General features: G+C 28.9%; 1 protein-coding gene across 2 annotated transcripts in view; it reads right to left on the bottom strand.

The window, feature by feature from the left end:
• Positions 1 to 145: 145 nt before the first annotated feature.
• Positions 146 to 17,536, bottom strand: part of LOC130667508 (apoptosis-resistant E3 ubiquitin protein ligase 1) — a 33,585-nt gene continuing 16,194 nt past the window's right edge. For both annotated transcript variants that reach the window (XM_057469135.1, XM_057469136.1), the window contains exons 3-15: positions 11,365 to 11,521; positions 10,936 to 11,141; positions 8,844 to 9,043; positions 7,703 to 7,940; positions 7,341 to 7,510; positions 7,081 to 7,258; positions 6,775 to 6,986; positions 5,719 to 5,985; positions 5,561 to 5,636; positions 5,208 to 5,497; positions 4,339 to 4,653; positions 3,974 to 4,236; positions 146 to 3,873 (exon numbers count right to left, since the gene is read on the bottom strand). In XM_057469135.1, coding sequence (XP_057325118.1) covers positions 3,771 to 3,873; positions 3,974 to 4,236; positions 4,339 to 4,653; positions 5,208 to 5,497; positions 5,561 to 5,636; positions 5,719 to 5,985; positions 6,775 to 6,986; positions 7,081 to 7,258; positions 7,341 to 7,510; positions 7,703 to 7,940; positions 8,844 to 9,043; positions 10,936 to 11,141; positions 11,365 to 11,521 — 2,675 coding nt within the window. In that variant the 3' untranslated portion in view covers positions 146 to 3,770. The remainder of the gene's footprint in view (positions 3,874 to 3,973; positions 4,237 to 4,338; positions 4,654 to 5,207; positions 5,498 to 5,560; positions 5,637 to 5,718; positions 5,986 to 6,774; positions 6,987 to 7,080; positions 7,259 to 7,340; positions 7,511 to 7,702; positions 7,941 to 8,843; positions 9,044 to 10,935; positions 11,142 to 11,364; positions 11,522 to 17,536) is intronic.

Genomic DNA, 17,536 nt, shown 5'->3' with positions numbered 1-17,536 from the left:
TATATTTTTATACTAACATTATATCAGAACATATATATGTGTATACGTAACAAGATAATTAAAAATATTAAATATACATAATTTTTATAAACAAAAATAACAATCAACTATTTTATTTTTTTATCCATAAAATAATTATTTTAATATAAAATAATTATTTCATTTATTTAAAAATATTCATTTCATCAACTACACTCTGCATTAAATTATTTACATATATAAATAAACTCATTTAATTTAATTTAAATAAATGTAATTTGAAATTTTAATCATGCAAAAATTTTTTTAATGCAGAGTATTAACGATCAATTATAAAATAACTCTAACAAATTTATCATTACTAGCTTATTTATTTATTTTTTATTTATTTATGATTTTTTTTTCTACTACACGGAAAGAACAAGATGGTACTGGCTAACATCCCGGATTATACTCAGTTACATCCGACGTAAGAAAAAATTTCAGATAGTACCCAGTATAATCCTAGTTGTATCTATATTATACTCAGTTCCATCCCATATGTTACTCAGTGACATCTCAGATTATACAGCGCTAGATTATACTGGTTATCATCCTAGATGGTAACCACATACATCTGGATTATATTCAGTACCATCTCAAATTATACTCAGCACTATCTAAGATTTAACTCACATTTCAGCCATTTTTTTTAGCGCATGCGTATCTAGTATACTACACGCGCATGTGCTAGAAAAGAAATGGCTGATATGTAACTGAGTTATACTGGATACTACAACTACACGGAAAAAAAATAGTAGTGGCTACTCTCTGGGATAGTACTGAGTAGTTTCTGTAAAAAAAAAATTTCAGACAGTACTGTATGCTATCTAGACTATATCCACTACTGTCCGGGATAGTACTCACTACATAGTCTAGATAGCATACACACTGAAAGAAAAAAAAAAAAATTTTCCCAAGTATAAATACTTCATTTAAAGAAATATTTACTTGGTACTATACGAACAAATAACATTCTTAATCATAGTAAATATGTACTTCAACCGAGTAATATTTTCTTGATTTAAGAATTTCTATACTTGTTTTAAGAAAATATACTTGATCGGAGTACATTTTTATTAAGATTAAACAAATATTTACTCGGTAAAGTACTCAGTACTATCTCAGAAAGTTGCCACTACTATTTTTTTTTTCCGTGTATCTAAAATTTTTTTTTTACGTCTGATATAACTGAATATAATCCGGGATGGTAGCCAGTACCATCTTGTTCTTTCCGTGTATTCCGACTAATTTTGTACGTCATTAAAAAAAAACTCCAAGCTATTGGAACATTAAAAGCATGATAAGCTTACAGTATTATCGATTGTTCATTTATGTTTCATATTATATATTATTTATCAGTGGAGCTAAATAAATTTACAAACATTCTATTTCAAAAAATATTATCAATTAACATGATTATGATTAATCTAATGATTATTTTTTTGTTAATTATTATTCTGTTACCGATATTGGATTTTGTTTTCCAACGGTAATTAGTACCGAGTACTGAACAGCCATTATTTGACGATACATTATAATTATTATTATTATTTTTTATTTTTTACTAAACACTCTAATCAGCCTATCGTTTGATTATAAAGCTATTATTTAATTAATTAATTAACTAATCAATTAAGTACAAGTTTATCTATAATACAGAGTGTATTTATACAGCTGTCAAAAGCTATTAGAAAAGTTTGTGATTATCTTATTGTAAAGTGATTACAATTTTTATTTTTTGTATCATCAATTTATTTATGATGCATGATTTTAAGATCTAGAATCGATGAGCATAATAAATTATTTTGTAAAAAGTCACGTCTATTTTATAATTTTAATGAGTATCAACTTTTTTTTTTTTTTTTTTAACGTATCAATGCTATGAGTGAGGCAAAATTTCCAATTATTGACACTGTATAAAGTATGAGGTAATATAATTTATTTATTTATTATATTTAATAATAATAATAATTAGATTTTTTCAATCTCTTGATTCCATAACATTTTACCCCAGGGAAAAAATCCTAAATATATAAGCTGTTTACAGCAACAAAATAAAATAATTAGTATATTACACACCAAGGGAGGAAAGCAGGACATTCGAACCCACGTGTGTAATTGCCGACCTGAGCCGAAGGCGTCCGACGTTCCTTCCGTTCTGTGTATGATTTTTCACCAGATACTGTGCCTGAAATTTAAATTTTTGCGTCTGTTTGTAATAAGAATGGCGACGACAGAAATTTAAACCTTCGGTGCAGGTATAGTGCAAAAAAATTAACGCATGCGTCATTCTTCCTTCAAATAGAGGCGCAAATTTAAACTTTTAGGTACAGATCGGGTGAAAAATATAATACTCAACAAGGAAGGAAAGTAGGACACCTTCGGCTCTGGTAGGCAATTACAGACGCAGGAATGTTCTACTTTTCTCCCTAGGTGCGTAATATACTATATGATTGATGCTTAATTATAAATTGCAAATAACAATTTATGGTTATGCTCACGGAAAAAAATTGTGGCTCTCCTAACTACAATATTGTAATAGCGAGTACTCCAAAATGTAGTAAAGGATACTACACAAATAGTACTGACGTTACTACGCGTGTGGTTGAAGTTGGCATTTCTTTACTCCAACTTGTAGTAACCTCAACTACAGCTTTCGTAGCAACTACAATTTTTTTTTCCGTGCTGACACTTGGTCACACCAATGGGCTTAAATTAACTGGCTGCGGACACTGAAACTTTAAGTTCCAATGCAGGTAACCCTGAAGAATCTAGTGTGTGACACAAAATGTAACACGATTTCACATTACATGCGATGTCAGCCCTCACCTACGGCTTACGCAGCCAACTTCACTCTTGTCTAAAATCGTTTCGTTTCATCCCTTGTCACACAAGAAAGAAGTAAATAATTGAATAAAAGTGTCAATAATTGGGTCTGTTACCTCATTAAGTTGTTATTAATTTAATTACATTACTTTCTCAAGTCTACTCGTACATACTAATCAACAAAATGTTCATTTAGTTTGTAAGCTACAAAATATTCTATTCATTGCTATTTTTTTTTTTTTTTTTAATAAACAAAGCAAAAGTCTCGCCGAAGAATTACGTAAAAAAAAAAAGTTTTAATACTTGAACGTTTGTCGTATCGAGACTTTTAGTATTTTTTAAATTTTTTATTCATTACTACGCAGTCACAAAAGAATGCGTATGCCAAGAATCAATAATACTGTAACGAGACAATTTAAATTATATTTAATTTTTATTGCACGACTCATAATGCGAAGCATCAGAGTGTGCTTTACGATCGAAAAATTTATTTTGAATATTTGTAGAACAATAAAATAAATTAAGCTTTCGAAAGAGCATCGAAAATTTAAAATAAATTTAAAAAGAATTATAATTAATAATAATGACAGATTTATAAAATATTAATCGATGTTTTTTTTTGTTTTTTTATTTTTTACAAAATTTCAAACTATTTTCAATATCACTAGTGACTAGTGTTTTATTTATTGGTCAACGTGACTAGATTTTCGATCACTGACCGTTTAATAAATTAATTATTAAACTTAATTAAGCCTCTAAAGGATAATCGACCCGTAATTTTTGCTTTAGAACTGTAGATATTTAATTTAAAAAAAATAATTAGGATTTGAAATCAGTAGAATTAGACGGAGGTTATAAAAAATAATTACTAGACAATTAATGTTCAAGACGTGAATCTTTTGTAAGTAAAATAAAAGTTGAATTTAAATCATGCCAAAACCTTCAGTTCCCTCGCTGATAGCCAGTAAAAGTGCACGTTCGAAATGATCGTAACATTCGTAATCAGGCAGACAGAGTTGATTGAAGCTGAAAGTTTTAACAAAAATAATAAAATAAATTTTAATTGTTAGTATAAGTATGAAATAAAGTAATTAAACGTGTAAATATATAAGTTAAAATATATTACCAAGTGTGAGCAGTTGGTAAATTGGCAAAAGTTGGAGCTGCTGTGATTTGAAAACGCGGGCTTAATTGTTGAAAGCCTCCGGGTGGTAATTGGGAACAACCGGTTGTAAATTGGAGCAATCTCGCCATTTCTTCTTGCGTAAAGTTACTAATTGCCGTCCAAAACCAGTCCAGTACGCGTAAAAATTCCGGCGAGCTGCCATTTACTACGTGATGAGCACGAAGATCGGCTACGCTGTATTCACCAGTACCACAAAGTAAAAGCTGTATAATAATTAAACATTATTTAATTTACTCACAAAAATTATTTATTTTATTGCAATCATAATTATTTTAATAAACTGTACTGAGAATATTATTTATTACCTCTAATTCATTTTCATCAAATATACCAAGTAAATTATCAGGAATAAGTTCATTTAAACCGCGTAAAAATGAGTCAACTTCATTTCTAATTGAACTTGCAAGTCGATGCTGTGCAAGTGCGTCCAAGTATCTTAACTTGGTGTCATTTGTAACACGAATTTTACTACCACCTGGTATCAATTCAGCGACTTTTACCAACTGTCCATCTCTATCGTACTCTTCTTCAACAAAAAATAATTCCATTTCTTCAACATCATTTTCCAAAATGTATTTGACTTTACTTAAATATAAATCAGGGTCATCCTGCTCAAAATACTGAAAAGTAATTTGGTTTTGTAACTATAAAATATATAAATATATTCGCCTGTGTGAAAAAAATTTTTGGTCACAATGAATTTAGATCTGATTTTCAGGACGAAATTAGATCGTGACACAAATATGACTTTCATCGTGAATTTACTCCAACTTTTCGTCTAGTAAATCAGTATCAATTATAAAATTAATTCATTACGTCTTTGAATTGGACTTGGGATGACTTCGACAGAAACTTGACTGAATTTTTACTGAATTAAACTTTTTGTCAAATTTATCGATTCAGAAATTACCAATAAATTCCTTCTATCAAGTACTTGATTTGCGTAAATCAGATTCGATTGTGAAATTAATTTAGTGAATGAAATTCAGATCACTTGGATTTAAATTTTACTGAGTCATAATTTTGACGTGATTAAAGTTGATACAAATTCATGATGAAAGTCATATTTGAGTCATGATCTGAGTTTCGAGATGAAATTTAGATCTAAATTCATTATGAACAAAAATTTTTTTACACGGGTCAGTAGCTATTGATAATGAGATAATTTAAGTACCTTGTAGTGAACTCTAAGGCCTATTATTTGTGCGAGAAAAGAGCGTGTAAATCTAGCTCTGACCAATTGCCGATAAGATCCACCTAGAGCTGATTCATACAAACATTTACCGACAATACGTCCTGCGAATTCGTAATGTTTTAGTTTTAAATTTTGTGATCTTTTGTTATTCGGATGTACTAAGGCTTGTTGTGATTCACCGAATGATGCAAATAGTCCATTTCCTGGATCAAATAGTGCCGCGCATATTAATTCAAACCATTCACGTCTAACTCCACCCCAGTCGACTCCTTAAAAATAAACAATTATTTAATTTTTTATATTTTTATTTAAATTTATCAATGAATCAATACCTTGCTCTCCTTGGAACGTTATCTCGAAATTTCTACACCAGTCGCTTATTGAAAAACCTTTTGTTGCTTTCATTGACTAAAACGATTTTTTATTTATTAATTAATTAATTGAATGAGTGTGCGAGTGATTGATTGATTTATTAATTTTGAGAACTTACTGATTCTAATAATTTATCTCGCTGCACTTTGATAGTAAGTTTTTCGTGATAGTGTTTTTGATGGTGTTTCCTCACTTCGTGGTAGAAAAAGTCTTGTTTGTCAGCGAACGTCTCACTACCGCCGATATTTTTTAGTAAGAAGAGGGTAAATGTTGCGGCAATAACGTCGCGGTAGTTAGATATTAATTCAACGGGTGGCTGGCACCCATCGTCTATAGAAAATGAATTGTAGCCTTCGTATTCATTATTTGAATTTTCAAAATGAAACTGTAATTAGTATATAAATATTAATCACCAATCAGTAAGTTAGTATTTTTAAATTTAATTACACAGAACTTATATTTTATTTTTTTGAATATTAAGTTACAAGTATCCCTGATTAAAAAAGAGAATAAAAAAACATTGAAAAGAATTAATTTTTCAATATTTTTAATCCTTTTTAATACTCCTTTTTAACCAGAGATGTGTGGTAATAATAAATAATAGTTGCAATGCTGTATCAAATTGTACGACTATTTTTAATAATTTGAGTGACTACACGATAAAAATTTGGGAATGATTGCGGATTTTATTTTAATTTGAATTTACTTGGAGTTCAGTCACTCGGAGTTACGGAATTTTAGAAAAAATTACTCCGCGTACGAAGTAAATCAGGAGTTTGTTTTTTTAGGTGACTAATTTCAGGGTGATCTAGATTTTATTTAAGTCCGCATTCACTCCGATTCGGAGTTTAAATATAAAATAAACTCCCCTTCGGAGTGAATTTTACTCCGAAGGGATCAAGTAAAAAAACAGTCATCTGCTCCGTATTCACTTCGGATTTAATCTGGGTTCACTCCGCAAATTTTTTAGATTCTAATGTTTTTTTATTTATTGATAATGAAAAGTTATCGGTACCCTGGTGGAAATTTTTCGGACTTTTCTCCGAAAAACTCTGAAAAAGTCTTTAGAACTTTGGAACTGAGTTTTTCAGAGAAAATTCCAAAAAATTTCCACCAGGGTAGTCGTTAATTAATAACTAAAAATATAAAATTGTGATTAAAAAAATATCATTACCTTAGTGGATGGACAGAGTCTAAATGTAACAAGACGCTTAGGTATAAATTTTAAGAGATATTCTTTAATCGTTAGTTGTTTTGGTGATATAAAACAGAATACTTTTTTAGGTTTCGAAAACTTCTCGCCTTGCATTCCTAATAATTTAGCAGCATAACATATATCAGGATCTTTAGAAGCGACATTATTGTGTACCATTCTCGCTACAGAACCTACAATTAGATAAATAAATAAATAAATACATTAATTAATTTATTTATTTAAAAAAATTGAATAGATATTGATGTAAAATAAAATAAAACGTACTATCAAGTACAATAATATCGAAATCTCCATTATGTAATTGCAGTCCGGCGAGACTCACTGTTGCATGATAACACCCACCCTTTGGAAATCCAACTTTTAATCGGATTCTTTGATTCGGTTGGTCGTATTCCAGCAGTATGTTACAGACCACAGCTTGACCCTCCTCTGTGCACCCAATCTGAAATAAAAAATCAATAAATCCGTCATCAGTTACGTATAGTAAAAAAAAATGATTATTTTAATGAAAGCAATCAACTTGCCTGAGTAATATTGACGTTATATCCATCAGTAGGATGATCTGCAGAGCTAAATACACACAGATTGTCGTATTCATCTCTGGGTTCTATTGTCATGGAATGCGCGATTCCAGCTGTGCATACAACAGTGGAACTTTGACGTACAAATACCGTTTTATTGGGATCCGGTGGCCCTGTTACCAGTTACCAGACCAAAATAATAATTATATTAATTAAAATATTGTATATATATAAACCCTAAGCTTGACAGAGAATCACAAGTTTAATATTAAAACCACAGCTCGATATTTATTATTTTATTTAATAATAAACTGTGGGTTTTTAGTGATAAAAGTATTGATTTAAAATTTATAAATTAAACGTACCAGGAAGAAAATTTTTAAGAAACGGGCTACCATGTACATGACATGAACCAATTAACACGGCAATACGATATTGTCCAGCATGTCGTACGGTAAATTTAACAACAGCCGTATTAGCAGCCAACGGGTCTGTTCCACCTAAATCTATTAGGGTTGCTACACGTCTTGTACCTTCTGAAACATCTATTATTAGATTGTCTTTGTCGCAGATAGGATAGGGTTGTCCATTACGTTGGTAAAACTGGAAATTTTAGTTACGAATTATTTATAAACAATTTGGAATTTCAAAATTAATGGATGGAAAAATAATAAAGCGCTCGGGATCTCATTCAAAAAATTTTGATTTCAAACAGTAATTAGTATAGTTCCATTAGTATTTTTACAGTTCAAAATATGAATTGAATAGTACTTTTCAATAAATATTCTGTTAATTATAAATTACGATGATGTAATTTTAGATTTTACTTTATTAATTACTAACTGCTCTTGTTCATTAGTTGTTACTGTAGTTATTATTGTTTGTTTTTTAAACTTCCCGCTATGAAAATTGAAAATTTTTAAAGAAAAGAAACGTTATTGGTTTCGGTCCGATTTTCGAAAATTCAATTTTCATAAAATCTTGACGTTTGGAGACCCTGGGAAAGTATTCTATTTTCAAAATAGGCGCCTCTATGTGTGTGTGTGTGGGGGGGGGGGGGGGTGCTAATTTTTGTCATATAATATCTTTGGAATGAATAAACCGAAAGGGTTCATAAAGACTTAGATTTTAAAGACGATCGGCCGATTAATTTCCAAGTTATTTGAAAAATAAAAATTAAAAAAATGTATTTTTTAGGCTTTTGTTACATAACTCGTAAACCACTTGGCTGATTTGCTTAAAAAATTAATCAAAGCTAAGTCTCAAAAAGTACTTTCGATTCGTCGGAGGAAAATTACTTTTCTCAGCGAAATAGATTTTTTTTTTGGTTTCCTATTGAGCCCGAAGAGATGAAAAATTTACAAATAATAAAATTTTCGAGTTTAAAAACTGCGGGGTTTGGGGTTGGCTCATAGGGTCCACCGCTTTTTAGATTTTTCAGTGTGCGGACAATGAAAAAAACTTTTGAATTGAGGAAATGAAAATAAAATAAATAAATAAACGTACTTTAACAGTAAACGTCATAGTTTCTCCTACTAGCTGTGGTTCTTCCCATTCAAAATGAACACGGCAATTGCTCGGCAGCAAATATTTTCCAGTTACATACTGAAGAAGTGAGTGCTTCGCCTCTGGTGCCAATGCTGGTTGGGTCATCGCCGCGAGGGTAACCAACCCCGCTACTGATACTGAAACCACTAACATTCCCCCTGTAAAAAAAACTTTTCATTGTATTTTATTTTCTCTAATACTTTATTTATTTGTTTTTTGTTGATTCCGTCAGTTTTTAAATTAAATATTTAGTTTATTTACTCTCTGACTTTAATTATCAACTTTGTAACTGTTTCTGAATTATAACATTCAGGGCATTGTTATCCTTGTCGGAAAATTAATATAATGTCTGTAAGCACCAAAGTTTTACGAGAAATATTATATTGAATTATAAATTATAATGTAAAAGTTTAACATATATATTTTAGAATATCTATTTTTATATATGAATAACATTTCAATTTTTTTATTTTTTCATACCCGAGTAGTAATTAAATGAATTATTAATTTTTGTAAAAATAATTACATTGGAGTAAAATAAGAAAAAACAATTCAAAGAAAATTTGATTATGGAAATTTATGATTTACATAAAATTTTGTTTTTTCTTGGCTTTCATGATCAGTTTTGAAATTATTATATTTTTTCTTTAATAAAATGAATATGCTAGAAACTTTTTATCCCGTGAGCCGATAGAACTCTAAAGAAAATAAAAAAAAAGAGAATACGACGAGTCAGAATTGAAATCGAAGAGTTTAAATGTATGCATGTATGATTTGAGTTTCCATGCGTAAACTTTGCAACGACTTGGCACAAATTCGATCATTTTCTATCATATTTCACATTTATCTGTCATCACTCCTAATATATTTATAGATATTACTGGAACTATGGGTTTTATGTTGCTTAGTAAGAATTGGGTGTATCGTTACCGAGTAAAAAAACTTTTTATGATATAAAAATTAGCGCAGCGATTTATATTATAAAATAAATCAGTGAAAATTTAAATCCTCCTTGAATTTTTGTACGATTCTCTAATTAAGAATGAGCTTTTTGCCGACATTTTTTAATCGTCTACTTTATCATGAGCTAATGATTTTATCTAAAGCCCCGGTAGTTACACTGTAAAAAATCGGGAGTGAATACGGATTTTATTTAAATCCGAATTTATTCTGTCAATCGGAGTTCCGGAGTTTGAAAAAAAATTACTCCGCATACGGAGTAAATAGAGAGTTTGTTTTTTTCGCGGAGTGATTTTGGATAGGGCTTCACTCAAGATCGAGATTATATTGGTCTTGTCTTGACCTCGTCTTGATTTGTCAAGACAAGACCAAGACGATATTATAGATCGCAATTCAAGACCAAGACCAATATCATTAAAAACATCTCGCTAAGTCTTGACAAGACATAAAAATACAAAAGTATAAGTATATGAGAATTACTCGCAATAAGACTCCATGCTTTAAGAAAGATTTTAACTATTGACTTTATTTTAGCTTATTGATTATTTTAAATAACAGTATTCTTGGTATTGATAAAGCTTACTCTTAATACAACTGTATATATATATATATATATCTATACCTATATTAATATACTTGTATAAATTCCAAGTAATAACGAATTATGACTGATATTAAGAAAATTTTAGGTTATTCAAGACCAAGACGAGATCTTGACAAGACAATATTATTAATAACTTATTTTTCGAGATCGATGCCAGACTTACATTTTGAAGTCAAGACTCAAGACGAGATCAAAGCTTTCGAGATGAAGACAAGACTTTCCCAATCTTGTCTTGTCTCGGCTTGAGTGAAGCCCTAATTTTGGAGTGACGCATTGATAAGGGGGTCGCAGAAAATGTGACACAGCTAAAAAGGTAAAATTTTTTGTGACGTATTTTATGAACGGCTCCAAAATATTTCCAAAGTAAACTTGAAAATGTATAAAGCTTCAAAATTTGTCACTCAAATCCCTTTCATAAATTTGTCAAAACTTAAAAGCTGGTGATGAATTGTTTAATCATAAATAAATAAATATGATAAAATTTACCCCAGGTCCAGGCATCTTGGTGTTGACTATTTTTAACAACAGAGCTCCATAAATCGGCTTTCAATGCCTCAAGATCGTCTTTGGATGTCGGCAAAGTTTGACGAGCTTGAATCCACCTTGGGAGATCTTTCCCAAGAGTAGTACGCGCTTCATTATCCTCAACCCAGTATACATCTTCCAAGGATAACACATCCATCTGCATTAGTCTATAACAAAGTTATCACATTAATAAATTAATAATTAAACTTTTCGCCGTCTCTATCTTATCACCGACACTAAATTATTCAACATTAATTAAATTTTAATTACATAGTATTTATATGTGAATATACATATGTGTATATATATGTAACGGAAAATTGAAAGGATCTTCAATAAGATTTGAGAATATAGTTATTTGTTATTAATATAAAGTTGAGTATGTCTTACTTTTGGTAATAAGAGCTGAGGCCGTAATCACTTAGCCACTGTCGTAATACCAGTCGTTGTTGTAACAGACGTGCTGCTCTTTGCAAACGTTCCTCATCCTGTGGCGGTAATTCCGGTAAAGCTCCAACTTCACCGCAACTTGCGAGACTTGATATTCCTTTTCAAAAGATAAATAGTGCTTTCATTTAATTTACATTTGTCTTGACTAAATAAATATCACTAAAATTAATTTATTTTATGCTGATATCCGTAAATTTTTATTTTAATCTGACTAATGATTAACACAATTTGAGGCTGATGTGTTCTATATTTTTTATTTTTAATTGGCTATTATTGTTTGTATACTAAAGTTATAAATTTGTGGGAAATGTTTTATTAATCATTTGTTTGGAATACTTCAGGACTTGGAAAAGTCACAAGAATCAAGTGACGAAACGTCTTTTGAAAAATAAATGTTTTGATTAAGGGTATTCCCAGACAGTGTCTCCCATTTTTTTAAATATTCAAAGACTTCATACTGTCGTAATCGCATTAAAATTTTATTAATTAATTAAAAAATATTGAAGCAATAGATTTTTAGAAAATTACTTATAGCTGTTATCAATTTGGAGCTGAACGAAATTTGGTAAATAAATTTTAGCCTACAAAATTTGAATTTTCAATCTTTACCTCGGTGACTTTATTAATATTACTAGTATTTTTTTTTTTTTTTACGTAAGGCAACCGAATCAGTAAAGCGGTCGTATTTTTAAATATTTTTATGTAGAAAGATGCAGAAAAATTAAAATTAAAGGTCTGAAAGTTGTCAATCAAACAGCAATGAAGTAATTTTTCTATGTAATTATCGGTCATGTTTGTCTACTGGACCGATCGCTTTATATAAAAAAAAATTAGCATTTGTTGTGATAAAAATAAAGTATTTAGAGATGCTCTAGTTGAGCATCATAATAGAATTTATCTTGACATTTTACCCAATTTTCTCGGGTATTCTGTAGACTATATAAAATTCTGTATCTTGTCTATTTCATATAAAGATAGATACAGGTTGCCTTTTATATATATATAGAGGTATATAAATGTTGTGTATATAGCCGGTAATATGGTTGGCTGGGTTGCTATCAGCGTCTATTTTATCAGAACGCTGAGTATGTGATTCTCTGAATTTTTGTGTATCCTAAAATTTATCGAATTCGCGTCAGCTGGTAAATATGTTTGAGATATTCAAGTACATTAATTGAGGAAGGATTAAAAAATATTACCTCACAATTTTGATACAAAAATTTCATTGCCTTTTTTTAAATTTTATCTGTGGTATTTTTTGTTTTGCTTATCTGTTAATTTTATAAATTAAATATAGATTAGAAAAAGAGAATTAGGGTTGTGTTTTTTGGAGATTAAAAACTGAAAACCGGAACAAATTTAATTGAAAAAGTTTTTTTTTTTTTTTTTTTTTTCAATGAGAGACATATTTTATTGAGCTGCCTAGAGGTAAAAAAAATAAGAAATAAGAGTTGAATTTTACAGATGAAAATTCCGAGTACTTTTCAGAAATCAACTTGTCAGTTTAATCTATAACATTTTAATATTCCTTTTTATTTTTTTGACTTTTTCAAACAACTTGATGGAAATAATTTTTCATTAAAAACAATGTTTTTTTTCGTAATTAAATTTTTTTAAAACAGAATTCTTTCAATTAATTTTTTTCCCAATTTAAAAACTCGAGAAATAGTTGACTTTATGTGCCAGGCTTAAAACTTCCCGCTGCTTCGGACTGAAATCAATAACTTGCCGTTTTTTTTTAAATTTCACAATGAAAAGTTAAAAAAATAAGTGAAGTGTTGACAGTAAATATTAAAACTGTTTCATATATACAATAGTATTTCGCAAGTGTGTAACTACTCATAAAAATTCAATGCGCGTAACACTTAAAAAATATTTTCTATCAAGTATTGACAAAGCTTTTACGTATAAATATAGAATTGAATTTTGAGAACTGCAAGATCTCAAGTATTCATAACGATGCATTTGAACAGTGAAAACACTTGAAGCAAAAAAAAACATCCATCTTGATGGTATATAATAAAATATAGCGAAATACTAAAACACTTTTAACAAAACTTATTTATAAAACATTGAATGCGTTTTAAATCCTCAATTAAACCGTAGTAATATGAAACAAAAAAACAATTACTTGTGTAATGACTTTAATTAGAGCAACAAAAGTAATAAAAAAATAAAACTTGTTATAAATGTGAATCGCGTAAAAAAGCAAAGCATTGTTTTATCCTTAAATAAGATTTAAATGCCGCAAGAGACGCAAGTTATAAAGGAAAAAATAAATTTCCCTGGTGAATTTTCAGTGATTTTCTTCAACAAAAGCTTCACGGACTCTACTTTTGCACTATAGACTTTTTTCTTTGTTCAGAGTTGACACTATCGCTGTTGTAAAATCGTGAAATAAATTATTTCAAAGAGACAACGACAAAGAGCTTTCTTAAAAATTGGCTAAGACATTGGACAGTATCCTCTTGGCGTTGTGCCATTCACAATTTTTTCATTTTTATTTTCTTTTCGTTTGTAACTTGCAATAACTTACAAAAGTTAAATGAGCTGGAAAGTGGAAAACTGATGCAAGCATACTTATGTCCATTTTATTTTAACTCTATTCTATACTTAGTTAAATTCAATTAATTCAAATAATTGTAAATTATTAACACTAATGAATAATTGGGCAGTGAGACGGAAAAGTTGTAGACTATTGATTTTAATTAATTACAAATGTATGAATAGTAATTCACTTATTTGAAATTTATATCCAGAGTACTTATACTTATGTCTATACCTACTGGAATACGAAACAAGAGAGAAGTACTTGGATAAATTAATTGATCAACAAATTCAATAGTATGTCGATACTAAGTATGGCCTTCTAGTTCAACTAAAGCTCTGATTACTACCATATAATTGTATACAGTATTGGTTACATTGTTACGCTACAGTTGAAACTATTAAACTTTTACTTAATTATTATACACAATTAAATACTTAAGTTAAATATTTAAAAAAAAATTTTCCGTTTCTCAAATTAAGGTCTGAAGATTTTACCAGTGGGTTAATTAAATATTATAAAAAACAAGCCGCGTCGAATGACACCTTGACGATCAAAATTGGTTCATCCGTTCAAAAGTTACAGATATTTACATACGTACGTACGTATATACACACATACATACACTCGGACATCATCTTGAAATTAGTCAGAATAGCTTCCTAGAACCTCAAAACGTCAAGATCTGATAGAAATTCGATTTTCGAAAATCGGACCGAAACCAATAACTTCCCGAATTTTTTAAAATTTCCAATTTTCTTAGCGGGAACCCGAGTCGAAATATTAGACGTAAGTTGAACGTTCTTAACGTTTTAAACGTAAATTGAACGTTTTAAACGAGAATTGAACGTTTTTAACGTTTTGAAAGTAAATTGAACGATTTTTTTATATTTTGGTTCGTAAAAAATTGGTAACTTCATGAGTTATGATTTTAATTTAATGATAACATTCATTAATTTATTTCAATATTTGTAATCACAATTTTCATAACCTTGATATCATAATATATGAAAAGATATAATAGTGTTAAAGATAGAAGCATGAAACTAAAAAAATTTTTTTTTCAAAATACGAATTTTTAATTTAAGAGCCAGAAAAGCGGACGACAAAATTTTAGAGAATTGACGTGATTATAATCCAGGAGTACAAAATCGATGAAAAAATTTTTTTGGTATGCTTATGTTTTTTTATTGTAAGCTTAAACAGGTTTTAGTTACGTTTTCGATTTATGATACTCCAATCTACGTTTTGAATAAGCTGTCAAATTGAGTTTTTAATGTCCAAAACGTTCAATTTACGTTCAAAACGTTAAAAACGTTCAATTTACGTTTAAAACGTTGAAAACGTTCAATTTACGTCTTTTATTTCGACTCGGGAAGTTAAAAATATTCTTAAATGGACTGGATGAGCTAAACAGTGTTTTACACACTGAAAAAAAGAGAAGAAGGAATCTACTAAAATTCGGTTATGATTTTATTTCATCTTAATCACTATTCAATCTATATATAAATATACATATCAATTTATGCAGTATCATATAGAATATTGAATTAGTTATTGATCACATAATCATGGATAGTAACTCAACTCATAGCCAACAATAATGGTAATGTATAATGCTTTCAGAGATTACGATATGTTATAAATTATTTTGATATCATGTAATGCACTACCAAGATCGATTAACGTGCTCTCGTAAGCTTGGCAGTGTTTATTTTATTTTTATATCCTTAACCTCTGAACTTTTTGAAAAATAGATGTAATCCTTACGATTTTAGATTACTAATTTTTTTATATGAAGTATAAATTTTATAGCTTTAATTTTAAATAAAAACTTTAGGTTTGAATTCGATTAACAGTTTATAGTAAAATGAGACCATTAGAAATTCACTGAAATTTTTACAACTATTGATAAAGAATTTGAATAATTTTTTTTGAATTATTGATTAAATGGGTCCGTGTGATTCAAATTTATGTATGAAGGTAATTGTGAAATGATTTGTGAGGGCTTTGGTATCGATTGAGATAGGACATAAGTTATCGTAAACGTCATGATATAATTTATATGGCAGATTGTAGGCGATATGCGGGTATTTATGAATCCAACCGAAATGCTAGATTTAATACTCATTGAGATTGTCTTGGAATATAGAGTAACTGTTTATTACATTTGCTTGTGGTCCAAGGTTACTATTGTATCGATCGTGTTGATTTCGGCGCGATATTATTCTGCACAAGCAGCTTTATATATAATGTACTGTTATAGCGAAGTATAATTTGATTCTGCTGGCACCAGTGGGCTGGTTCAGACATTGTTTCAATATCGTAAACTATTAGAAATTCTGTCGATTTTAGAACTTGTACTAGTACTGGATGGAACTACTCAAGTATATCAAAGTTTATGTATAGAAAATTAAACGAAGTATATTCTATACTAAAAACAATAGTATGGAAAATTTAAGAAAATTTTTTCCGCAGTATTGATGTTGATTTATTAATTATTGACTACTACTTTCTAAAAATATAAAATCGGTTTAAAATCATAAAAGAAAATTCAAGTTTAATAAAAAATTGAATTGAAAAATAGTTTAGTCATATTTCAGAGTGAGGTTTCACTTTTTTTGGTTTTGAACAAATTTTTAAGACTTGAATTTTTTCTTTTAAGTCAACGCGGGGGTGGAAAATTTAAAAATATTGAAAAACTAAACTGTAAGTTAATTATGACAATTTAAAAAATGTATAAGAAAAAATATATCGAAAAGGTAGGCCGCTATCTGGTGATTTAAGTTAGTAGACAATTTTTTATATTTTATCGTTTTGAAAAAAATCTAAAAATTATTAGACCTCGGCTAATTTCAGTATCATCAACATTTTAGTCATAGACCAAACCGATTTTGAAAAATGACAAAAAATTGACAAAGTATTTTTACAAGTTGTAAAATTTAAAACTTCACTTTTGTATAATAATCAAATTACTCTCGAATTTTTATTTTATATAATATAAAATTTTATAAAATATATTAATAGTTAATGTCAGGTTAAATTTGTATAATATTAACTCCGTTATCGTGTAATAATTAATCACGATAATATTATTAATAACTTTTCGTAATCAATAAACTATATTGTAAAAAGGTTTATGTACAATATATTTTATATAATATTATAAATAAAACATGATTATGGTAATTAATTTTTATGGATACTAGCGATCGATAGTATCATAATCACGGTAATAAATTATCGTGAGAACAACTCATTCCAATATTTGCTTAAGTAATTTTAAAACTAAACTAGGACATAGTCATTATATTTAAATAGTAATAATAGAGGATAAGTTACTCTGTGGAAAAAATACACAGAAAAAAGGATTTCTTGGCGCAAAAAATTTTTTCTTGTTCTAAGGAAATTTTTACTTGACCCAAGAAATTTTTTTATTATAAAGTTAAAACAAAACTTTTCTTGGGGTAAGAAAAAATTTTCTCAGAACAAGAAAAAAATTTTTTAGGCGAGAAAAAAATTCTTGAGCCAAGAAAAATTTTTGTCTTCAATTCATAATACAAA

This window comes from Microplitis mediator, chromosome 5 (assembly GCF_029852145.1).
Source record: "Microplitis mediator isolate UGA2020A chromosome 5, iyMicMedi2.1, whole genome shotgun sequence".
Lineage (NCBI taxonomy): Eukaryota > Metazoa > Arthropoda > Insecta > Hymenoptera > Braconidae > Microplitis > Microplitis mediator.
Note: the sequence above shows the minus strand (reverse complement) of the source record. Positions and strands in the feature narration are given on the sequence as shown.